The 19,528-nt window shown below is 30.6% G+C and overlaps 1 protein-coding gene across 7 annotated transcripts in view; it reads right to left on the bottom strand.

The window, feature by feature from the left end:
• Nucleotides 1-19,528, bottom strand: part of LOC134707079 (unconventional myosin-Ia-like) — a 69,656-nt gene that overhangs the window by 47,255 nt on the left and 2,873 nt on the right. For 2 of the 7 annotated variants that reach the window (XM_063566569.1, XM_063566575.1), the window contains exons 1-6: nucleotides 11,749-11,936; nucleotides 5,696-5,851; nucleotides 2,930-3,045; nucleotides 2,426-2,520; nucleotides 849-953; nucleotides 531-577 (exon numbers count right to left, since the gene is read on the bottom strand). In XM_063566569.1, the coding sequence (XP_063422639.1) occupies nucleotides 531-577; nucleotides 849-953; nucleotides 2,426-2,520; nucleotides 2,930-3,045; nucleotides 5,696-5,830 (498 nt within the window). In that variant the 5' untranslated portion in view covers nucleotides 5,831-5,851; nucleotides 11,749-11,936. Of the gene's footprint in view, nucleotides 1-530; nucleotides 578-848; nucleotides 954-2,425; nucleotides 2,521-2,929; nucleotides 3,046-5,695; nucleotides 5,852-9,055; nucleotides 9,205-10,747; nucleotides 10,804-11,748; nucleotides 11,937-19,528 lie in introns of those variants that run through there. The other 5 variants (XM_063566572.1, XM_063566576.1, XM_063566574.1 and 2 more) reach the window with 5 other exon arrangements.

Here is a 19,528-nt window from a genome sequence, read left to right as displayed (position 1 = left end):
GACATAAACTACTGTGAGGCGCATTATTGTTTGTTGTGTGTCAATTATTAAGAATTTTGTTATTCCTTCTAACCATAAAAGTTTGTACCCATCATGCCACATATTTTCCAAGTATTTATCATAACACCAAAATTTTAAGATTCAATTTTAAAATATTTTTTTTACAAACCAGGAAAGCAGATACACACAAAGAAAAAAACTTCTTCAACATAGAAATAGTCAAGACAAAAATTATTTCACCTTGCACAAAGATTTGATTATTTCATATTTCTACAATTGTCAACTTACATTTCATGCTGAATGTTTTAACCCTGCAGAAATTCAGTTTAATTGTAAATTTTAACCTTTTTAAAAAGAGTATTTCTTTAAATGATTTAGTTCATTTAAAAAAAAAAAAACTTTAAATAGTTTTTCTTCAAAGGACAGTACAATGAATATGCTGATTTTTATAAACATCATGTTGATCATTTATATAATTAACTTACTCAAAGTCCTAATTTACATTGATTCTATACTTTCACTAAACTTACAAATCTTGAAGAGTTGTCGTTTCTGTTTGTCTTTGCATTCCCAAAAGCTGAAGAAGAAAAAGAGTGTACATTTTTACTAACTCTAAAACTATCATGTTTTCTATATTGCAAATATATATATATATAATGAAATGACAAATAGTCTATGTTACAACTGGGTTAACTGGCTTAGGAAAGTGAGTTGTTTTAAACTTTATATCAACAACAAATACTTCCAAACTTAATAATTCATGGCGACCTCAAACTTTGTTCTATTTCTCATCAATACTTTAACAGAACAGTATACATACTTAAGTGAAAATGTGACTAGTTATATACCTTCCAAGACTGGATTTGATTGTAACAGTTGCTCTTTGACCCTGTCTATATCTTGTCCTTTTCCAGACACCTCAGCAACATATTGCATTATAACCTTGCTGGCCTCTGAAAAGATTAACTCTCACATTAAATACAATCTCAGGAACAAATTATCATATAAAAAATCATGTTATAGCCTAGCTGATAAGATTGAATGCATATTTAGAATGTTCACATTTATGTTAAATGTGAATATGAACCCTGCTGTGAAGCTGACTGACACAATGAGCCAGTCTGCAGGAAGGCCTGTCAACCTAATCAGACATATTATTTTAACTAGTTTAACAAATCTTTGCTCTTTAAAATACTACTTGCTCTTACTTTATTGTGTGCCTAGTGAAATAGAAGATAATTTTCAAGGTTTGGATTTTGACACAGCTTCAAATCAAGCCCATCCTCTTAGATTGATTATAAAAACTATTTCCAAAAAAAGACAGTGCTTGTAGGAATATGAGATTTCATGGGAACTGCCATTTGTGTTCACATGTTTTAACCTCCTCTAAAGGGAAAATGTGGATTTTCAGTTGACATTTCATTATATATTTACAGATCTAAAATCAGTAGCAAACATTTTTGTATATTTTAGCCTTAAACGGAACATGTCATTCTTTTAATTTGAACAGTGTACACATCAAGATTACAATTATTTGTTTATCTAATGATAGTATAAGATTGGCAATTCCTTAAAAAGGTTTGAATTAGAAGTAATATATTGAGAATTTTTTGGACTAAAATACAGGTCCTACATTTGTACTTCATAAGTATGAGGATTTAATTCTAAAATAAGTCTATTCTCTTTTCTAGAACGGCCAAAGTCTATCTTTTGCTATGAGAAGCCCTAAAATTATTTGGAAAACAAGAATGTGTCCAAAGTACAAGGATGTCCCACTTGCATTATCATTTTACATGTTCAATGGACTGTGAAATTGGGTAAAAAATCAAATTATGCCTTAAAAGTAAAAATATCACCCAAAAGGGAACATGTGTACTAAGTTTCAAGTTGATTGGACTTTAACTTCATCAAAAACTACCTTGACCAAAAACTTTAACCTGAAACTCACACTTTTAATTTCTATGTTCAATGGACCATGAAAATGGGGTAAAAAGTCAAATCTTAAATTAAGAAAGATCATATCATAAGGAACATGTGTACTAAGTTTCAAGTTGATTGGACTTCAGCTTCATCAAAAACTTCCATGACCAAAAACTTTAACCTGAAGTGGGACAAATGGACGAACGGACGAACGAAAAGACGAACAGACAGACAGACGGAAGGACACACAGACCAGAAAACTTAATGCCCCTCTACTATTGTAGGTGGGGCATAAAAATAGAAAATACCATCAGGCACTGAAGATGGTCTTAAAAAATTTCACTGAAATTCAATCACAGTAATAAAAGGCATATGTATGGACAAACAAAAACTAAAGTACAAATGTACATGCTAATGGGTAGTTGACAAAATAATCCTTAATCATATGATGCTGATTCACTGAGAGTATAATAATAAAGTTATCTCTAGTCTCCAGTAGACATACCTGTCTTGCCAGCTCCACTTTCCCCACTGATTATGATGCATTGGTCGGAGTTTCTGTCTCTCATAGATCTGTAAGCTCCATCTGTGATGGCATAGCTGTTCAAATAAATGGCCAAAATGGTTTAAATGGGACATGCTGTTAATCAATTAAAATTTTGCTACATGAAATATCATCAAATATAAAAATATTTTCATAATCAAATGTTTTTATTGTTTCAACATCAAGGATACACCATCTCTTTCTTACAATAAAATGTATCTGTAGATGCTGTAGTTAGTACTTTAAAATTTATTTGTAACCAAACTTTTCAAAAGAGACAACTATTTCCTCACACTTGCATATCTTTTAATAATTATGATTTAAATCCAAACTGCATACTGCTTTTGTGTCTAATATTTCATACATGTTCAGAGTAAAAGCAAGTTTAGCTGCTGAAGTCTTTTACTGCAATGATGAGACTATCAACTATTATTTTGTTTTATGTAATTCTGAACCTCTACTTACATGTGAGGAGGCAACTCATACATGTTCCTATTGCGATATTCATCAATGATGTCATGTGTGTACAGCTCCACTGGTTTGTAGGGGTTGACCGACACCACCACATTTCCAATGTAGGTCTACAATGAAATTAATCAAATGAATTAAGTAACTTTGTACATATATAATCAACTATATGATCAACTACAACTGAAACTAAAACAATCCAGTCTTTAAAAAGAAATTCTTTGTTTTTAAAATTATCAAATGACTTCTGTTTAAAAAAAGTCTATAAAATATATAAAAAGCAAGAATGTGTCCCCTAGTACATGGATGTCCCGTCCACACTATCACTTTCTATGTACACTGGACCATGAAAATGGGGTAAAATCTCTAATTTGGCATTAAAATAAGAAAGATCATATCATAGGGAACATGTGTACTAAGTTTCAAGTTGATTGGACTTCAACTTCATCAAAAACTACCTCGACCAAAAACTTTAACCTGGAGAGGGACGAACAGACGGATGGACGGAGACACAGACCAGAAAACATAATGCCCACAAACAGGGCATAAAATGGGGCATTACAAGAATGCGTCCAAAGTACACAGATGCCCCTCTCACACTGTAATTTCTTATGTTCAGTTGACTGTAAAATTGGGGTAAAAAATATAATTTGGCATTAAAATAAGAAAGATCATACCATAGGGAACATGTGTTCTAAGTTTCAAGTTGATTGGACTTCAACTTCATCAAAACAAACTTGACCAAAAACTTTAACCTGAAGCTGGGCAGACTGATAGACAGAATAACGAAAGGACAGACAGACAAATGTCATTGTGGATGAACAGACCCACAGACCAGAAAACATAATAATAATAATAATAAAAATTTATAGAGCGCCCTATATAATAAAATAAAAAATAATCTAAGGGGCTGTACATTCAGCAAGGTAATTAAAACAAATCAAAGACATAAAAGTACTATTGAAGGTGGGGCATAAAAATGTAATGTTGAACAAGCATGTTTGTGACTGGTGGATAATGCCCTGATTTAGATATTTTGCAGTCTCAGACATTTATTGGTGTATGCGCAACAGAACTAGAGTCTTTTCTTGAATAACAAATCCAATTAAAGAAGACCTTTTTGTTCAATAAACTGAATGTGAATTTTTCCCTTTGTAATACTGGTTATTCCAAGCATTTCTTTCAAGTTTTGTTATAATCAGTTCAATAGTTTGAGAAAAATCTAGTATAATGAGAGACGACATCTACAGCGATTCGAGCAAAATTTCTTCGACAAATCCAAACCAAGCCGCATCAAGTTAGAATAGAGTGTGGACCAATAAAATGATAAAATATCTATCTTATCTGCCTACAAACAGTTGAAAATGATACACAAGATGATTTTAGGACGATAAAATACCACTAATAAACCTCTTTGTCTTCTTTATAAGGTCTCTTTGGGTCAATTTATACCTCACATTTCCTAAAAATTTCAACTTTTCAGGCCAATAAATAAAAATATTGGGGTAACTTTCACTCATTTATGGTAGAAATGTTATAAGAAATGAGTAATTGAAGTATTTTAGCAGAATGAACAATCCATATAAAAGTTTACTGTCTCCAAGGAGGTTTCAATAAGCCCTTACGTAAAAATTTAATTTACGCCGCGTTCCTAAGAGCGACAAAAAAGGCTCCTCTTTTAGTGAATAACTTGTCGTTACAACATTAAAAATAATTTCATCTACTTATAACTATATATTTATTTAAGTATTACCTAGGAAAATGTTATATAATAGCAAAATATAAAAAATAAGGAGAAAAAGCACACCCTCCTCCAAAAAAATAAATATATGCACTTAGTATGGCTTTTTCTGTCGACTGAATATTCATGGTACAGTCCTATTTCAAGACAAATTTCTCATAAAATGTGTTTTGGAGACTCAATCCACTCATAATATTTCATTTTTTTGTATTATTTTACTTAAATAGCAAGAAATTTTAACACATGAGATTACTCACAAGGCCATAGATGCACATGTACAGCCTCCCATATTAGGTGTAATACCACCATTGATTTTCTCCTATTAGTCTTTGTTAAATTTGCACTTTTCAAAAAATTGTGCAGAATTTATCTTTTTTTCAAATAAAGAAATACTTGACATGAGTAAAGTTTTATCCTGTCCAGTTCTATAGAAAAAGTTTCACATAACATTTCATTGTATATAAGAAAATAACCAACATTGGAAGTTAACCAATCAAATTTCTCCCCTTATTCTATCTGTGTACAAGGTTTAGTCACCATGTAACCTCAAGATTACAAAATTTTCTTTAGATATCACAAATAAAAAATAATGGTGTTTTGAAATACCCAAGACATATGTTTATGACACAGAAATAGTTTTACTGCAATAGAATGTAGGATTAATTACCTACAACTGTCAAATTCAAGGGAATATTTTTTTAGACCTACTGTGAGTACTTTCGTATGCAACCAGATGTGACGTACCATGATTTGGTGGTATCACACCGGTAAGATGTGGTATGCTTGCCAATGAGACAATTATCCACCAGAGAATAAATGATATAGAAGTCACCAAATAAAGGTAAATGTACAGCCTTTAACATTGAATGAACTAAACTCATACTGCACAGCAAACTATAATAGCCTGGCCCCAGATATGACAAATGTTAAAGCATTTCAAATGAGAAAACTAAGCATACTTCTCTTTATCAGCCTATTATATATATATGTCTTTATTCTAAGTAATATTTAAAATAACTTACATAAATCTGGTCATGGTTAAATCTGTCTGTGAGATTTTGGATGAAGTTTTCCTCTGTCAATGGATGAAGTAGAACAGCATCACTAACGCCTACATTATTTTCAAATATGGCAAGAGTTCCTTGGTGAAGGGCCATTCTGTCACATGACCACTAACACTGAAAAAGAAAAAATACAGGCATCAACTACATGTATTATTAACCCCACTATCTCAATGGTTAATTTACATATGGTCATATGTATGAAAGGATTGAAGGAAGGTACAGATGTTTTGTACTGATACTACCAGTAACTACCCTACTGGATGGAAGTCAGTACAAACAAGGACATATTTCGATTAGTAAACAATTTGAACAATAAAGGTCCTTCAGGAGAGTTGCTTCCGGAGTTGTTAATGTGAAGGAACTTGAAATCTGATGTATCATGCTGCAAGTTAGGTCCAGGAGTTCATTGGTCTACAGAACTTTAGCTGTATATATCTATACTAATGGTAATTTGAAGGGCTTTTGGTGTGGAATGCAATTTATAAGCATAAGGCACATAATCAATCTATTAATCCTAAGTAAGGAATGCTCAACCTGATCACATATTACTTGCACTGCATTTTTCGAGGCATAAAAAAAGGAATGTTTAATTGCCTTGAATATTACAAACTTCATATGTAGCATTTCTTTTTAGATTTCATATAATCTACTTCATGTACTGGTTTTTGGTGCAAAGAGGAGTATAAATAAACAATGGAATACTACACCTGTTATATGACTTCTTATATATATATGGTAAAAGTTCACGAATCAAATTATTTTCAGTCTGAACCTTTACCGACTACTGTGAAACTAAATGTAGCTACCTACTTTTAATTATAGATAACCAAAATTTTGTTCAAATATTTCCATATATATCTTCTTTTCAATTCAAAAGTTAGCAAACATCATATTAATTCTTTTTAATTTAATCTTTCATACCTAACGCCAATTTGGTCGGTTTAAATTAGTCCATATAAACATCAACAAAAATATAGTAGCTTGAAACCGAAAGGTAAACAAATTCACTTTTTAAAATTTAAATGCCTTTTATGTACACACATACTTCAATATTACATGGTAAAACCTATCATAAACACCTCTTTGAAGTGTTTACAACATGTCTTTTTCTACACATTTAATGATTTAATGTATTTCGTACATAGTTATTTGACCTTTTTGACAATTTTATTATGGACTTAAATGTATATTATGCTGATTTTTTACCATCTTGATTCCATTATTCAAATTATGATTTATGACACTATAAAAAGACTTTGTGAACTTTTACACAATATGATTTCATAGGTATCTCAATGATAACTTATTGAACTTTTAAATGATTTAAAATTCAATAAATCTAAGGAATGATTTTACAGATCAGAGATATGCACTAAGAAATGAAGTATATAAAAGAAATTTACTGACATCACATCTATATATGGACACCTTTAGCCATTACATGTTATACTGACTCTTACACAAAGTATAAATAAAGTGCATATTATAAATGTATATGCAGCTCAGAATGATATTTTTTTTTATAATTTGTGTGAGTATATCATAAACATGTTTATTTTCTTTAACTAAGATGCAGACCCTTAAGTGAAACATATACAGGGGAAATTGTCCTACTCATTTTCAAATAGATAAATGAAAATTAACATGATGTTGGATGTCAACATTTTTGTGAGTAAACTTTTTTGAAAACTTGAGTAGTTATACTTAAAATACATCCTTGTTCTTTTTTCTACCTGGATAGTTAGTTGTCTTATTAGCAATCATACATCTCATTATTTTTATAATGTAAGTTAGCTTTCATGCAATCCAGACAACTTAAACTACTGTACAGATAAAACACACATGTAGTATATAATGAGAGATAATAATAAATAATGGATAATTCCATGAACTTTTGTAAATTATATTAATAAATGGAATATGATTATAAATAAAAGGAAGTGTGATATGATTACTAATGAAATTAATTGCTTTGCTGAGCACAGCTGGATACGACCCCAGATCGTCCAACCATGAAAAGTTGATGCCAAAACGGACACAATATTCATCCTTCATACAGGTCTGAATTTGGATTGTAATTAAATTTTTGACACATAATAGGTTTCTGGCACAGAATAACTGTAACTGTAGTCAAAGAAGTTCAAATTGGTTATTTTATTTATGATTTGAGTTTATATTCAATTCTTTGCTTTTGTGCAATACAAGATGCTGTTCGAATTAGGCCCCTAATTCCTAAACAGTTGGGACCATAACCCCAAAAATCAATCCCAGCCTTCCTTTAGAAGTTACAAACCTTGTGTTAAAATTTTAATGATTTCTTTTTACTTATACTAAAGTTATCATCCCGAAACCATCTTTCTTTAGAAGACGACGAAAAAGTGATACCAATAAAAGGCTGCTTTTGAAAGGTCCATTTAAAGAAATGTTAAACAATTCACATATATCATGTATATGTTAAAAAAGAAAACAAATAGCCTGATTTATTCTTTAATAAAGAACATAAATCAAGACCACTACTGAGTCTGGACCAGAGTTGCTAAATGCAATTGATTAAGTTTCATTGAAGCCAAGAAAACTTATATAAGAAATACAGTTATTCTCTTTCATACTTTATTAGAAGTGGCTGCACAGCTGATGTAAAAATTGCAACTACAACTCAACATTTTCAATCTGCAGAACAAATAGTTATTCCCTTTCTTTTAAGCACCAAAAAATTAAATTTAGACAAATTTTCAAACCAAGGTCTTTTGGACACATTAAGGGATGAGCAGAATGAAAAGTAAGTGGAATGGTTACTGGCCTTGTCTGTTGGCAAAGCGTAACAGATAATAACAAACAGCAGTTTTCTTCTTATTTTTGAAGATATATTTTGATGGCTTAGATAAAATGAGCATTTATTTTTCTGCTTAGAATAATAAAAGTCTCATGAACATTAATATTAACATTTACAAACTTGCAATAGATCTTGTATGCATATAATAATCAGTTTCAAGATAATGGTTCCTGAGAGAGCAGGGCATAATAACTCACACATATTTTAAAATATCTATTATTTAAAACTTTTATGATGTTGGCATGTTAGGCTATTAAGTTATTTTAGATGTGATTTAAGTCAACAGCAACATTTTTTGCTACATTTCTCATTGTTTCAAATACATCTGATGTGCACCAGAACGGTAATACATCATGTGCATTGTCTTGAAATACCAGTACATGTATCTGTTGTCAGTCACGTAAGAATATAACATTTCTTTCTTAATTTATCTCAGTTTCAAACCCACTTTTCCTACACCATGTACACAATTTCTGCAGCCTTACCTTCACCTCAAATAGATATCTAATCTCTAAGCTTCCACAAAATGATTTACCCTGAATTTTGTAAACTATTTCTCAATGACTTGTAACAAAGGTTCAAGTACATCCTATATTTCTATTTAAATAAATCATATAATGACAAATAAAACACAGAGTCTGTGTAATAATTAGTCAACTGTTACTTTAATTATCTGTAGCAAGCATCATATAAAAGATTTAATGATTCAACATTATATGTCACTTTATAATTATGAATAATGCACTCAGTATGAAATTATGTAATATCCATTTATAAAATACTTAATATTAATGATGAAACTGCAGAAATTTAGATGTTCTGCATTCACCTTCATAAATCATCAACTAAAAGAATGTTATCCCAAAACTTTTAACATTTCTATCATTTATATTGCTGTTTATTTTGGGATTAATGTTAAAGGCTATAGACTCTTCCTAAAGTTCAAAGGTTATATCAGTATATAGTGTTTCAAATATTCATGTAAACATGTCTTTGTTGCAACAATAAAACATTATTTTCTTACCCAGCTTCCAGACAGCACAGAAAGTTCCAATCTAAACTCTCAAATTACCAATAAGATAAAAAATTATCTCCTATGTACCTTCTCCTTTGTGTATTCAGCAATACAATACTTTGTCTGATTTATAAATAATCCTGATCTCTGCAGAAGCTATATTTGTTAGATATGTCTCCTGATAAAACTCAAATTATATGAAATTGAAGAACAGTTAACAGATGAGCATAGTTCCAACAGAAATAGAAACCTAAAGAGCTGATAACATCAGTAATGTACATTTGTTTAATCTACTGTTTACCAACACAAATTATTCTCATATCAAGAACTTAACAAGTAATCAACACTCCATTCTGACCAAGTTCAAATGAAAAACCCAGAGGATTCGAAAATATTAGTCCATGTATTAAAGGACAGCATGTAATTGATTTATAAATTGTGATACTGCCCTTTACCATGTATATATCTTGAGTTTAATGAACATCAAATAGAATTGCCTCAGTCAATGCATTATTTGTTTTACCTACAGGACACTTTCTAACTGTAATCTGTTGAAGAACCCAATAAACAAAAACTTGGATCTTAGAAGATATTAAAAACTCCGAAGAAATTCAAGAACATTTGTCTAGGCTAACACATTGAACCTGAACATTTTTTTTTTTTTATTAAAATTGAAAACATGGGATATAAATTTTCAAAAATAAGTTTGGCTATCTGCTTTATTTATTAATAATATATGTCTTTGTACTAGTTGTTTTGTTGTTTAAGCATAAATAAAGCTTAAAGATTAAAAAAAAAGACTCAGTACTAAATAAATGCACTCCATGTTTATAAATTGTATATTACAAAAGATCACACAAGTATACATGCATGCCCAAACTTAAGGATCTTATTTCAACACAGACTTAGGACTATATTTTCAGTGCACTGTACTTCCTCTTTGGCTTTTTAAGAATGTCATTTAAAGGACCATTAATCCATACTTAAAAATATATAAATGGCACGTGTGTCTTCAAAGGAACCTTACTGACTTACCAGCTTAAATATATGCAGACATTTTATTAAACATATACATGTGGAGTAGGAAGTTTAAAGAAATTAAAAATTTAATTTATTTTATTTACTTGCAAGAACATTCAAATATTACAAACATTTAACTAACCTTGACTTTATGTGTTAAAATTCTCTGCATATTACTTCAAGGTTGAAGGATCTTAATCATCAGAAAACTAAAAATAAATTTACCCACTTCTAAACTTTACACAGATATAACATGCAATTTTTTACTTGTAAATGATACTTAATTTTATTGCTCATTTTGAATACAGCTACACTTTTTTAGTAATAACAATGTTGAAGAACATCTTCACATCTTAAGGTATATTATGACGTCCCCTGCTCTTTCTGTTTAGAATAAAACTCCTGTGTAAAATTTCTACAGAAAAAAAAACTTTCTTTCAGGGAAATACTATTATATTGCATCAAAAATTGTAAAGAACTAAAGACTTAACAACAAAATCCTCATAAAAAAACTGGGAAAGAAATCAATCTTGCTGCCCTCTAGATGTCTTTTCTACTTTGATTACATGTACCGGTACATCTCTTTATATCAAATTAGTCAGACGTATTATTATTCAAATAGAAACTTTAAAATAATAATAATTTCAAATAATATGTATTCAACATAGATAATTTGCCCTTTTGTTTCTTAGCAATTTTATAAGAATTTTATTTGAAGGGAATAGTTGGAAGGAAAATGGTTCTAAGGGAGAAGTTTTTTCCAAAACTAAAGGATGGTGATGAAAATCATGAATTTCAGATGTGGCATGCAAAATATTGGCAATAGCAAGGAGGTTATATTAGTCTAATATAACCTCCTTGGCAATAGCAACTCATCTGTTTTAGGCATAATGAGCAAGAAATGGAAGAAATTGTCAACTGTTTTAGGCAAAATGAGCAAGAAATGGAATAACTTGTCAACTGTGAAGGTATACTAACCTTTAAAAAATAATCAGTACACAAACATTTATCAAATTACACTACTGAAATATGAATAGCCATTTATAAAATGTTTAACTGTATCAATCAATTAATTACATGTGTATAATACATTGTAACTCACTAATAAAAGTTTTATAATAAACGATTTAAATTATGTCATACCCTTCTAACGTGTGGCTAAAGTTATCCAATGTTTAAAATCCAGATTAAACGTGTCCTGTAAGACATGTTTTGTACATATTGACTTTGGAAGGCTTTCAATAGAGTGATAATTCTTCCCCGAATATCAACAAAAGAAACTATACTACTATGACATTTACACATAAGGGTTGATATAAAATACAGCATAGCTTCCCTGAAGGTAAACAAAGTATAGTTACCGTAAGATCGTTGTTTAAAAAAAATGCCAGTGGAAAATAACATCCTGTTTTCAAAATTAAAATACTATATTTAGATATTCAATTTAAGACTGCACACAAATTGTTTAAGTTATTCGTTTATTGTGTGAATGCAATGTCTTTAAAAAGTACAGAATGTTTTACTGGTACTTAAGATACATGCATATTTTGTGTTTCATCATTCTGAAAATGCATGAAAAACTCTGGAAATATCTGGTTTTGGTCAGATCCATTTTTCGTTCTGCATTTACAGAAACAGTTAGGTACAGCAGTTAGTAAAGTCAATCTGTCTAATATTTCAACTTAACTTATGTGTCGACACAGTTGTAATTCTAACAATAGTCCATAATGGATGATTATAATCCCCACATGTGTTCAACATGGCAAATTTAACTGTTCATTCATTATTTCCAAAATAAAAAATCAGTTCATTCATTTATCTACTCCCAAAATCATTTCCCCCCAAAAAAATTATCATGTCTATGCATTCTTTAATTGTAAATACAGTTTATGAATAACTAATTGGTTTTAAGGCTAATAATATCATATAGTATTATGCACAGAAACAGACAATTTTTACTGTACCTGACTGACAAACTGTAAAAGAGAGGCAAAAGATACAAAAAGATCATTTGAACTCATAAGTCAAAAATAAACTGACTATGCAATGACATAAACAAGAAAAAGACCAACTAACAAAAAAACAACACATTTCTGAGTAGTACACAAAACACAACACAACTAAAGACTAAGCAACATGGACCCCACCAAAAACTTGGGGTGATCTCAGGTACTCCAAAAGGGTTAGCAGATCTAGTAATAAATTTGAAAGTGCTAGCTATTTAGTCTGGCTGTAGGTCACATTGTGAACAATCAGAAGAGTTTTTACTATTACTATTGATTATTCTTTTGTGTGCAGAGAAGATGCTGCTTTCTAGAAATGTGCTAAGAATGAAACCACAATTAGAAGAGTTTCTGAAATAGCTTGTTTTTCACTAAAGAGTTTAGAATAGTTCAATGTATACCCTTTTATATGTTTTAACCGACTTGGACAGTTCTTCCCTAGATCCTGCTTTTACTTTTTTCTTGTAACATCCTGATAATTCTCTTCTAGAACCACTTTTCAGACACCAATAGAAAAGCTCTATGACAGATTATTCTGACAGTTCCAAAAGAGAGGATTAAATATGTTGAACAGAGTGAACCCAACCAAGCACAAATTTTTAAACTGAAAAATTGAAAATAAGAATGAAGCTGATAACTTTTGTATAACTTGTGTAGAAATCCTGTGTAAAAGTTTTAACCAGATGCTCCGCAGGGCGTAGCTTTATACGACCGCAGAGGTTGAACCCTGAACGGTTGGGGCAAGTATGGACACAACATTCAAGCTGGATTCCGCTCTAAACTTGGATTGTGATTAAATAGTTGACACAGCATAGGTTTCTGACACAGAATGAATGTATTCAAATGAACTCAAAATTTGTTTGTGTTTTCTCTTTGAGATATTCACTATGCTGTTGAATATTAATCCTCTCAAAAAAATGTTTGAAGAAATTTTCTTTTTATTTATGAAATTTCAAATGAGAAAAATTGAACCCAATTTTTTAATCAAATCCCCCTTTCCCTTATTCCAAAACTAATCTCAATTAAAATATTCTAATGGAGTTTGCAACAATTACTACTCATTTAAATACATCATAAAATATTAAGATGTAAAAAACTGCTTGTTATCACTGAATGGTAAAGATTATTTAAATTTATCAGTTGGTAGTAAAAAGTGAATATACATTGTATATTGTATATAACAAAGATTTAAGTTGATTCTGGACAAAGAAAGATAACTCCAATTAAAAAAAATTCTTGCAGATATTTCTTGCTTACTATACTGGACAAAGAAAGATAACTCTTAATTAAAAAAAAATTTGCTATTTCACAATATTGTGAAATTAGATATTTCTTGCCATTGCACAATACTGTGCAATTGAAAAGACTTGCTATTGCACAATACTTAATATAATAATTTTAGATCCTGATTTAGACCAACTTGAAAACTGGGCCCATAATCAAAAATCTAAGTACATGTTTAGATTCAGCATATCAAAGAGGCCCAAGAATTTATTTTTTGTTAAAATCAAACTTAGTTTAATTTTGGACCCTTTGCACTTTAATTTAGACCAATTTTAAAACTGGACCAAAAATTAAGAATCTACATACACAGTTAGATTTGGCATATCAAAGAACCCCAATTATTCAATTTTTGATGAAATCAAACAATGTTTAATTTTGGACCTCGATTTGGGCCAACTTGAAAACTGGGCCAATAATCAAAAATCTAAGTACATTTTTAGATTCAGCATATCAAAGAACCCCAAGGTTTCAATTTTAGTTAAAATCAAACTAAGTTTAATTTTGGACCCTTTGGACCTTAATGTAGACCAATTTGAAAACGGGACCAAAAATTAAGAATCTACTTACACAGTTAGATTCGGCATATTAAAGAACCCCAATTATTCAATTTTGATGAAATCAAACAAAGTTTAATTTTGGACCCTTTGGGCCCCTTTTTCCTTAACTGTTGGGACCAAAACTCCCAAAATCAATACCAACCTTCCTTTCATAGTCATAAACCTTGTGTTTAAATTTCATAGATTTCTATTTACTTATACTAACGCTATGGTGCTAAAACCAAGAAAAATGCTTATTTGGGTCCCTTTTTGGCCCCTAATTCCTAAACTGTTAGGACCGAAACTCCCAAAATCAATACCAACCTTCCTTTTGTGGTCATAAACATTGTGTTCAAATTTCATTGATTTCTATTTACTTTAACTAAAGTTATTGTGCGAAAACCAAGAATAATGCTTATTTGGGCCCTTTTTTGGCCCCTTATTCCTAAACTGTTGAAACCAAAACTCCCAAAATCAATCCCAACCTTTCTTTTGTGGTCATAAACTTTGTGTCAAAATTTCATAGATTTCTATTAACTTAAACTAAAGTTATAGTGCGAAAACCAAGAAAATGCTTATTTGGGCCCTTTTTGGCCCCTAATTCCTAAAATGTTGGGACCAAAACTCCCAAAATCAATACCAGCCTTCCTTTTATGGTCATAAACCTTGTGTTAAAATTTCATAGATTTCTATTCACTTTTACTAAAGTTAGAGTGCGAAAACTAAAAGTATTCGGACGACGACGACGACGACGACGACGACGACGACGACGCCAACGTGATAGCTATATACGACGAAATTTTTTTCAAAATTTGCGGTCGTATAAAAATGAGGCACATTCCACACAATTGATATAAAGTAAATATAAATACACCATTAGAATAACCAAGCATTTCAATTTCTATACATATCAGCTTGAACTGTTACAGACAATTGGACTTCTCACCCATGTAGAGAGATATAGTCATACCATAAGTGTCAAGTTTTCACATACTCTCAGTATATCTCTTTGACTTAAATCTAAACTTAGCATGATTCCACTGTACAATTTGACAAAATGCATAAATATACAAAGTAGCATATATCTTTAAACCTGTCAATAGGTAGACATTATATAAGACGTTTTTATCAGTTAACAGGGGTCACCAAAGACTTACTGAAGTATTAAATCGTACCATTTAAATCATTCATAAATTTTCTACAGTGAAAAACTTGGGGTGTGATCTACTTGTAAAGTTTTTGATTATTTAATCATATGTATACAGGATCAAATTATCAACTTTTCTACCATTTCCCTTCCTAAGTTTTCAGATCATTAGCGATACAGTTTAATAGTCTACAATTATTCTCCAAAATTAATAAGGTGTTACATGAACTGTATATTAGAGAGAAGGAAGTTGTAAGACTTCAATTAATAAGTTAAAGTACACAGTTCATAAATACATAAAGTATAGCAACAGGTGTGCGATAGAAAACTTAAAATACAATACAACATAACAATAGGAAAGTAGGAATAGTAAACTAACAAACTTTTAAAGTTGTACAACATGTGAATACTAGTTCCTGTTTTCTCTAAAGGTCAGAATCTTTGAAGATAGGTAACCCCAAACTAGATTATGGTTGATTTCAATAGATAGTACACATGTTCTTGCATTTTGAAGAAACTTAAACTTTAAAAATGAAGAACACACAATTCATTCCTAGTAAAGTTTCAGGTCATGGTACAAATTTAAAATAATGAGATCTTCTGCAATGGTTTGTTTTGCTTTTCATCCACCCCCCCCCCCCCCCCCCCAAAAAAAAAAGAAGGCATATATATACAGACTAGAAATTAGTAAAATGTAATAGATGTATGTAAAATTGAAAATGGAAATGGGGAATGTGTGAAAGAGACAACAACCCAACCAAATAGAAAACATCAGCTGAAGGCCACCAATGGGTTTCAATGCAGCAAGAAACTCCCGCACCAGGAGGTGTGCTGTTTTACTGCTTCAAAATGCATGAAACAATTTATGTGCATGCAATTCTGCAAGTCATTATAGACAGCAGTAGTTGTATTATTTCAAATTTTCATAAAATATACAATTATTACACTATTTCACTATTAAATATTTTCATTTGGACTCAATTGGATATTTGTCTCATTAAAGCAATCATACTGCATCTCCTTATTTTTTAAGTACTAGTGTTACCCTTTTTTAGTAGCAAAACTTCTAACCCTACATGTCCACTTTGATTTTAATTTCTTGAAACAAAGACGTGAATGACAATTACAGATTTTAGAAATAAATACTTTGTACATGTACAGGTAAAACAACTGATTTGATATATAAACGATGATATAGACATATAAAGTAAATTCAATATAGATCATTATCCATTTATTGGCACAACTGCAACATAATTTCCCTGAATAATAGAATTCTGATGCCATTTGCTTTTTTTCAGACAATCTTACCTTCATTAGATGCAACGTGTAATTCCCAACTTCAAAAGAATGTCAGAAAAGGATCTCCGGTAAACAACGAACACACAAACAATAAGACTAGATAAAAGGCAAAGTTAGATCCATCACCTTGTTGCTACTTGGCAACTGAAATATTACCTGTATATTTTATCATTAGTACAAATCACCTGATGATGCTTAACGAGTTGTTGATTTCAGACGGATTCTACCTCCATCTATATGAAATGCTCCTCTGGAGATTGTGACAGAATAACTGATATGTTTCATTTACAAATTATACCACTGTTGATTTCAAAGTAATTTAAACTATTTTTATCAGGTTTATATAAATCTGTGTAAACTTCACTATCCTGAGCTACAGACATGAAGTTAGGAATGTAAGTGGTCTTCAAAATATACATACTTACAAATCTTCTAAGTTGTAAAAACATTTGATCCATACTTTTGATAATACCTTTTGACTGCTTTTTGTTACAGGGGTAGGGGAAGGCAGCAACCAAACAAAACAAATAAACCAAAAAAGACACCTAGAGATATCATATATACTGTTTTCAATGATGCAATGATTTACATTTAAAATGATTCAATAACTTAAATGTATTCAACACTATGTGATTTGAGCAGAATAAAATTGAGAATTGAAATGGGGAACGTGTCAAAAAGACAACAACCCAACCAAAGGGCAGAAAACAGCCGATGGCCACCAATGGGTTGTTTATATATTAAAGAGATCAACTGTCTAGAAATCTGTATGACATTCACAAGAGGTTTGCTAGTATTGCAAATACTGGTAAGACAATCAAGAAAATATCCTGTTGGGAAGAATAAATAAAAGTAAAGAGTATAATGTCACCATGCATTGCACATATTTTATCTTCAATGAATTCACTTATATAAGTTGGATACCAATATCCATGGATTTTGTACGTATAAGGGGAACCACCAATTTAAATGTTCAATGAAATATAAATTTTCTAAGGAAAGTAAACTTTGCCAGAATCAGGAAATTAATTATCCACGAACTTATAAGTTTTCCTCAATCCAAGAAAATTGGTCCTGACAAAAATCAATGAATCCACAGTATCCAAGGTACAGGGGTCATAAATAAAAATTGCTAATGATGCAATTTTCTCTATTATACTGTATGTAGCCAAGGGGCATAACTCATTTAAAAATAATTGAACAGCACTGATTTTCCAACTGGTTCAAGACATTGCTTAAGTTAACCTATGATAAAAGTTTCATAAAAGTCAGCCAATAATTGTACATGTGAGAGCACTAACAAGACTAAATGGACAACAGGACTGCTTGGTATAAATATTAATCTCCCCAGCAACATGTTGAAAGAGGGGAAAAAACAAACCTTAAACCATTTATAAGCCACTAAACAGTATGTAACACATATAACACTTTAAAGGTAAACTTGTATTGAAAGAAAATCTTCATCTTTTATCTCATGTGGTAATCTATATATTGTACCTAAAATTTTAGCGTTGAAAGCCTCATTTTTACTCCATATCTACCTATATATGTAAAACTTTTTTCTGAAATCTGATTGTATATATGACTTAACAGAGAATACATAAAATCAATAATACAACAACAGACAATAATAACCAAAAGATAATAAAAAAAAGATCCTCAGCATTACAAGAGATCCATACTTCCTGCAATGAAACCCTGATTCATCAAATTCTAGTGAAGCAAACAAACCTTTGAATGTTCTAATGAAACCCTTATATAGAATGATGATAATCACTAAATTTATACAAGTATTACACATTATGTGTTACACTTCAGTAAATCATCGAAACTTAATACTAGGCTGAATGTAACTTAGTATGCTGTATCAGGTTAAACAAATACATGTATATATATCTAATATATAACAATGTGCATGATGTAAATCTGACCATGCACATGAGTTTTTGTTGCAGCTTTCTTGTTGACAAAATACAGAAAATTTCAATATATTTTATCAAAAGAAATCTAAAGATAATTATCCCTTCAAACTTCAGATGAAATCAAAATTCTACTTGAAATTGTTTAGTGCATCTTGCTGCACATTTCCAATTACCTCTTATAATCTATGCACATGTTAAAGCTACCACAAAAATCTTACTGACAAATCCCTGCAGAGATTTACATTTAGTGTAGAATCATTGATATGATTAGAATCTAAAGTTCCTGTTAAGCAGAAGTTTGTGAAAAAACTTTTAAAAAGCTACATATATATACCAATACATGTATAAATGTATATGAATGGGTGTATATAGAATTATTTTATGTTGTAGTTGTAGCAAAAGCCATGAAATTTATCTACTTCAAAGATTTTGACACCATAGACTTAGCAAACAATGCTTTCAAATATCAAAAGCAACAAGAGACTCTAGAGAGCCTGTGTTTCTCACATACAACATCATTGAACATGTACAAATGTAGTTATTTGCACATAAAAAATTTAAAACTATCAACACTCCCATAAATTGTCAAGATTGTGGACTAGAAGAGAATTTGTGACATAAATGTCTTTTTTTTTTGGTATTGTATTGCTGATCATTTTTCTTTTTGCAGTTTCTCTCGATATTTTTTAGTTTTTACCCAAAACTATATTTAAGTTGAAATGTATTACA

This window comes from Mytilus trossulus, chromosome 2 (assembly GCF_036588685.1).
Source record: "Mytilus trossulus isolate FHL-02 chromosome 2, PNRI_Mtr1.1.1.hap1, whole genome shotgun sequence".
Classification (NCBI taxonomy): Eukaryota; Metazoa; Mollusca; class Bivalvia; order Mytilida; family Mytilidae; genus Mytilus; species Mytilus trossulus.
Note: the sequence above shows the minus strand (reverse complement) of the source record. Positions and strands in the feature narration are given on the sequence as shown.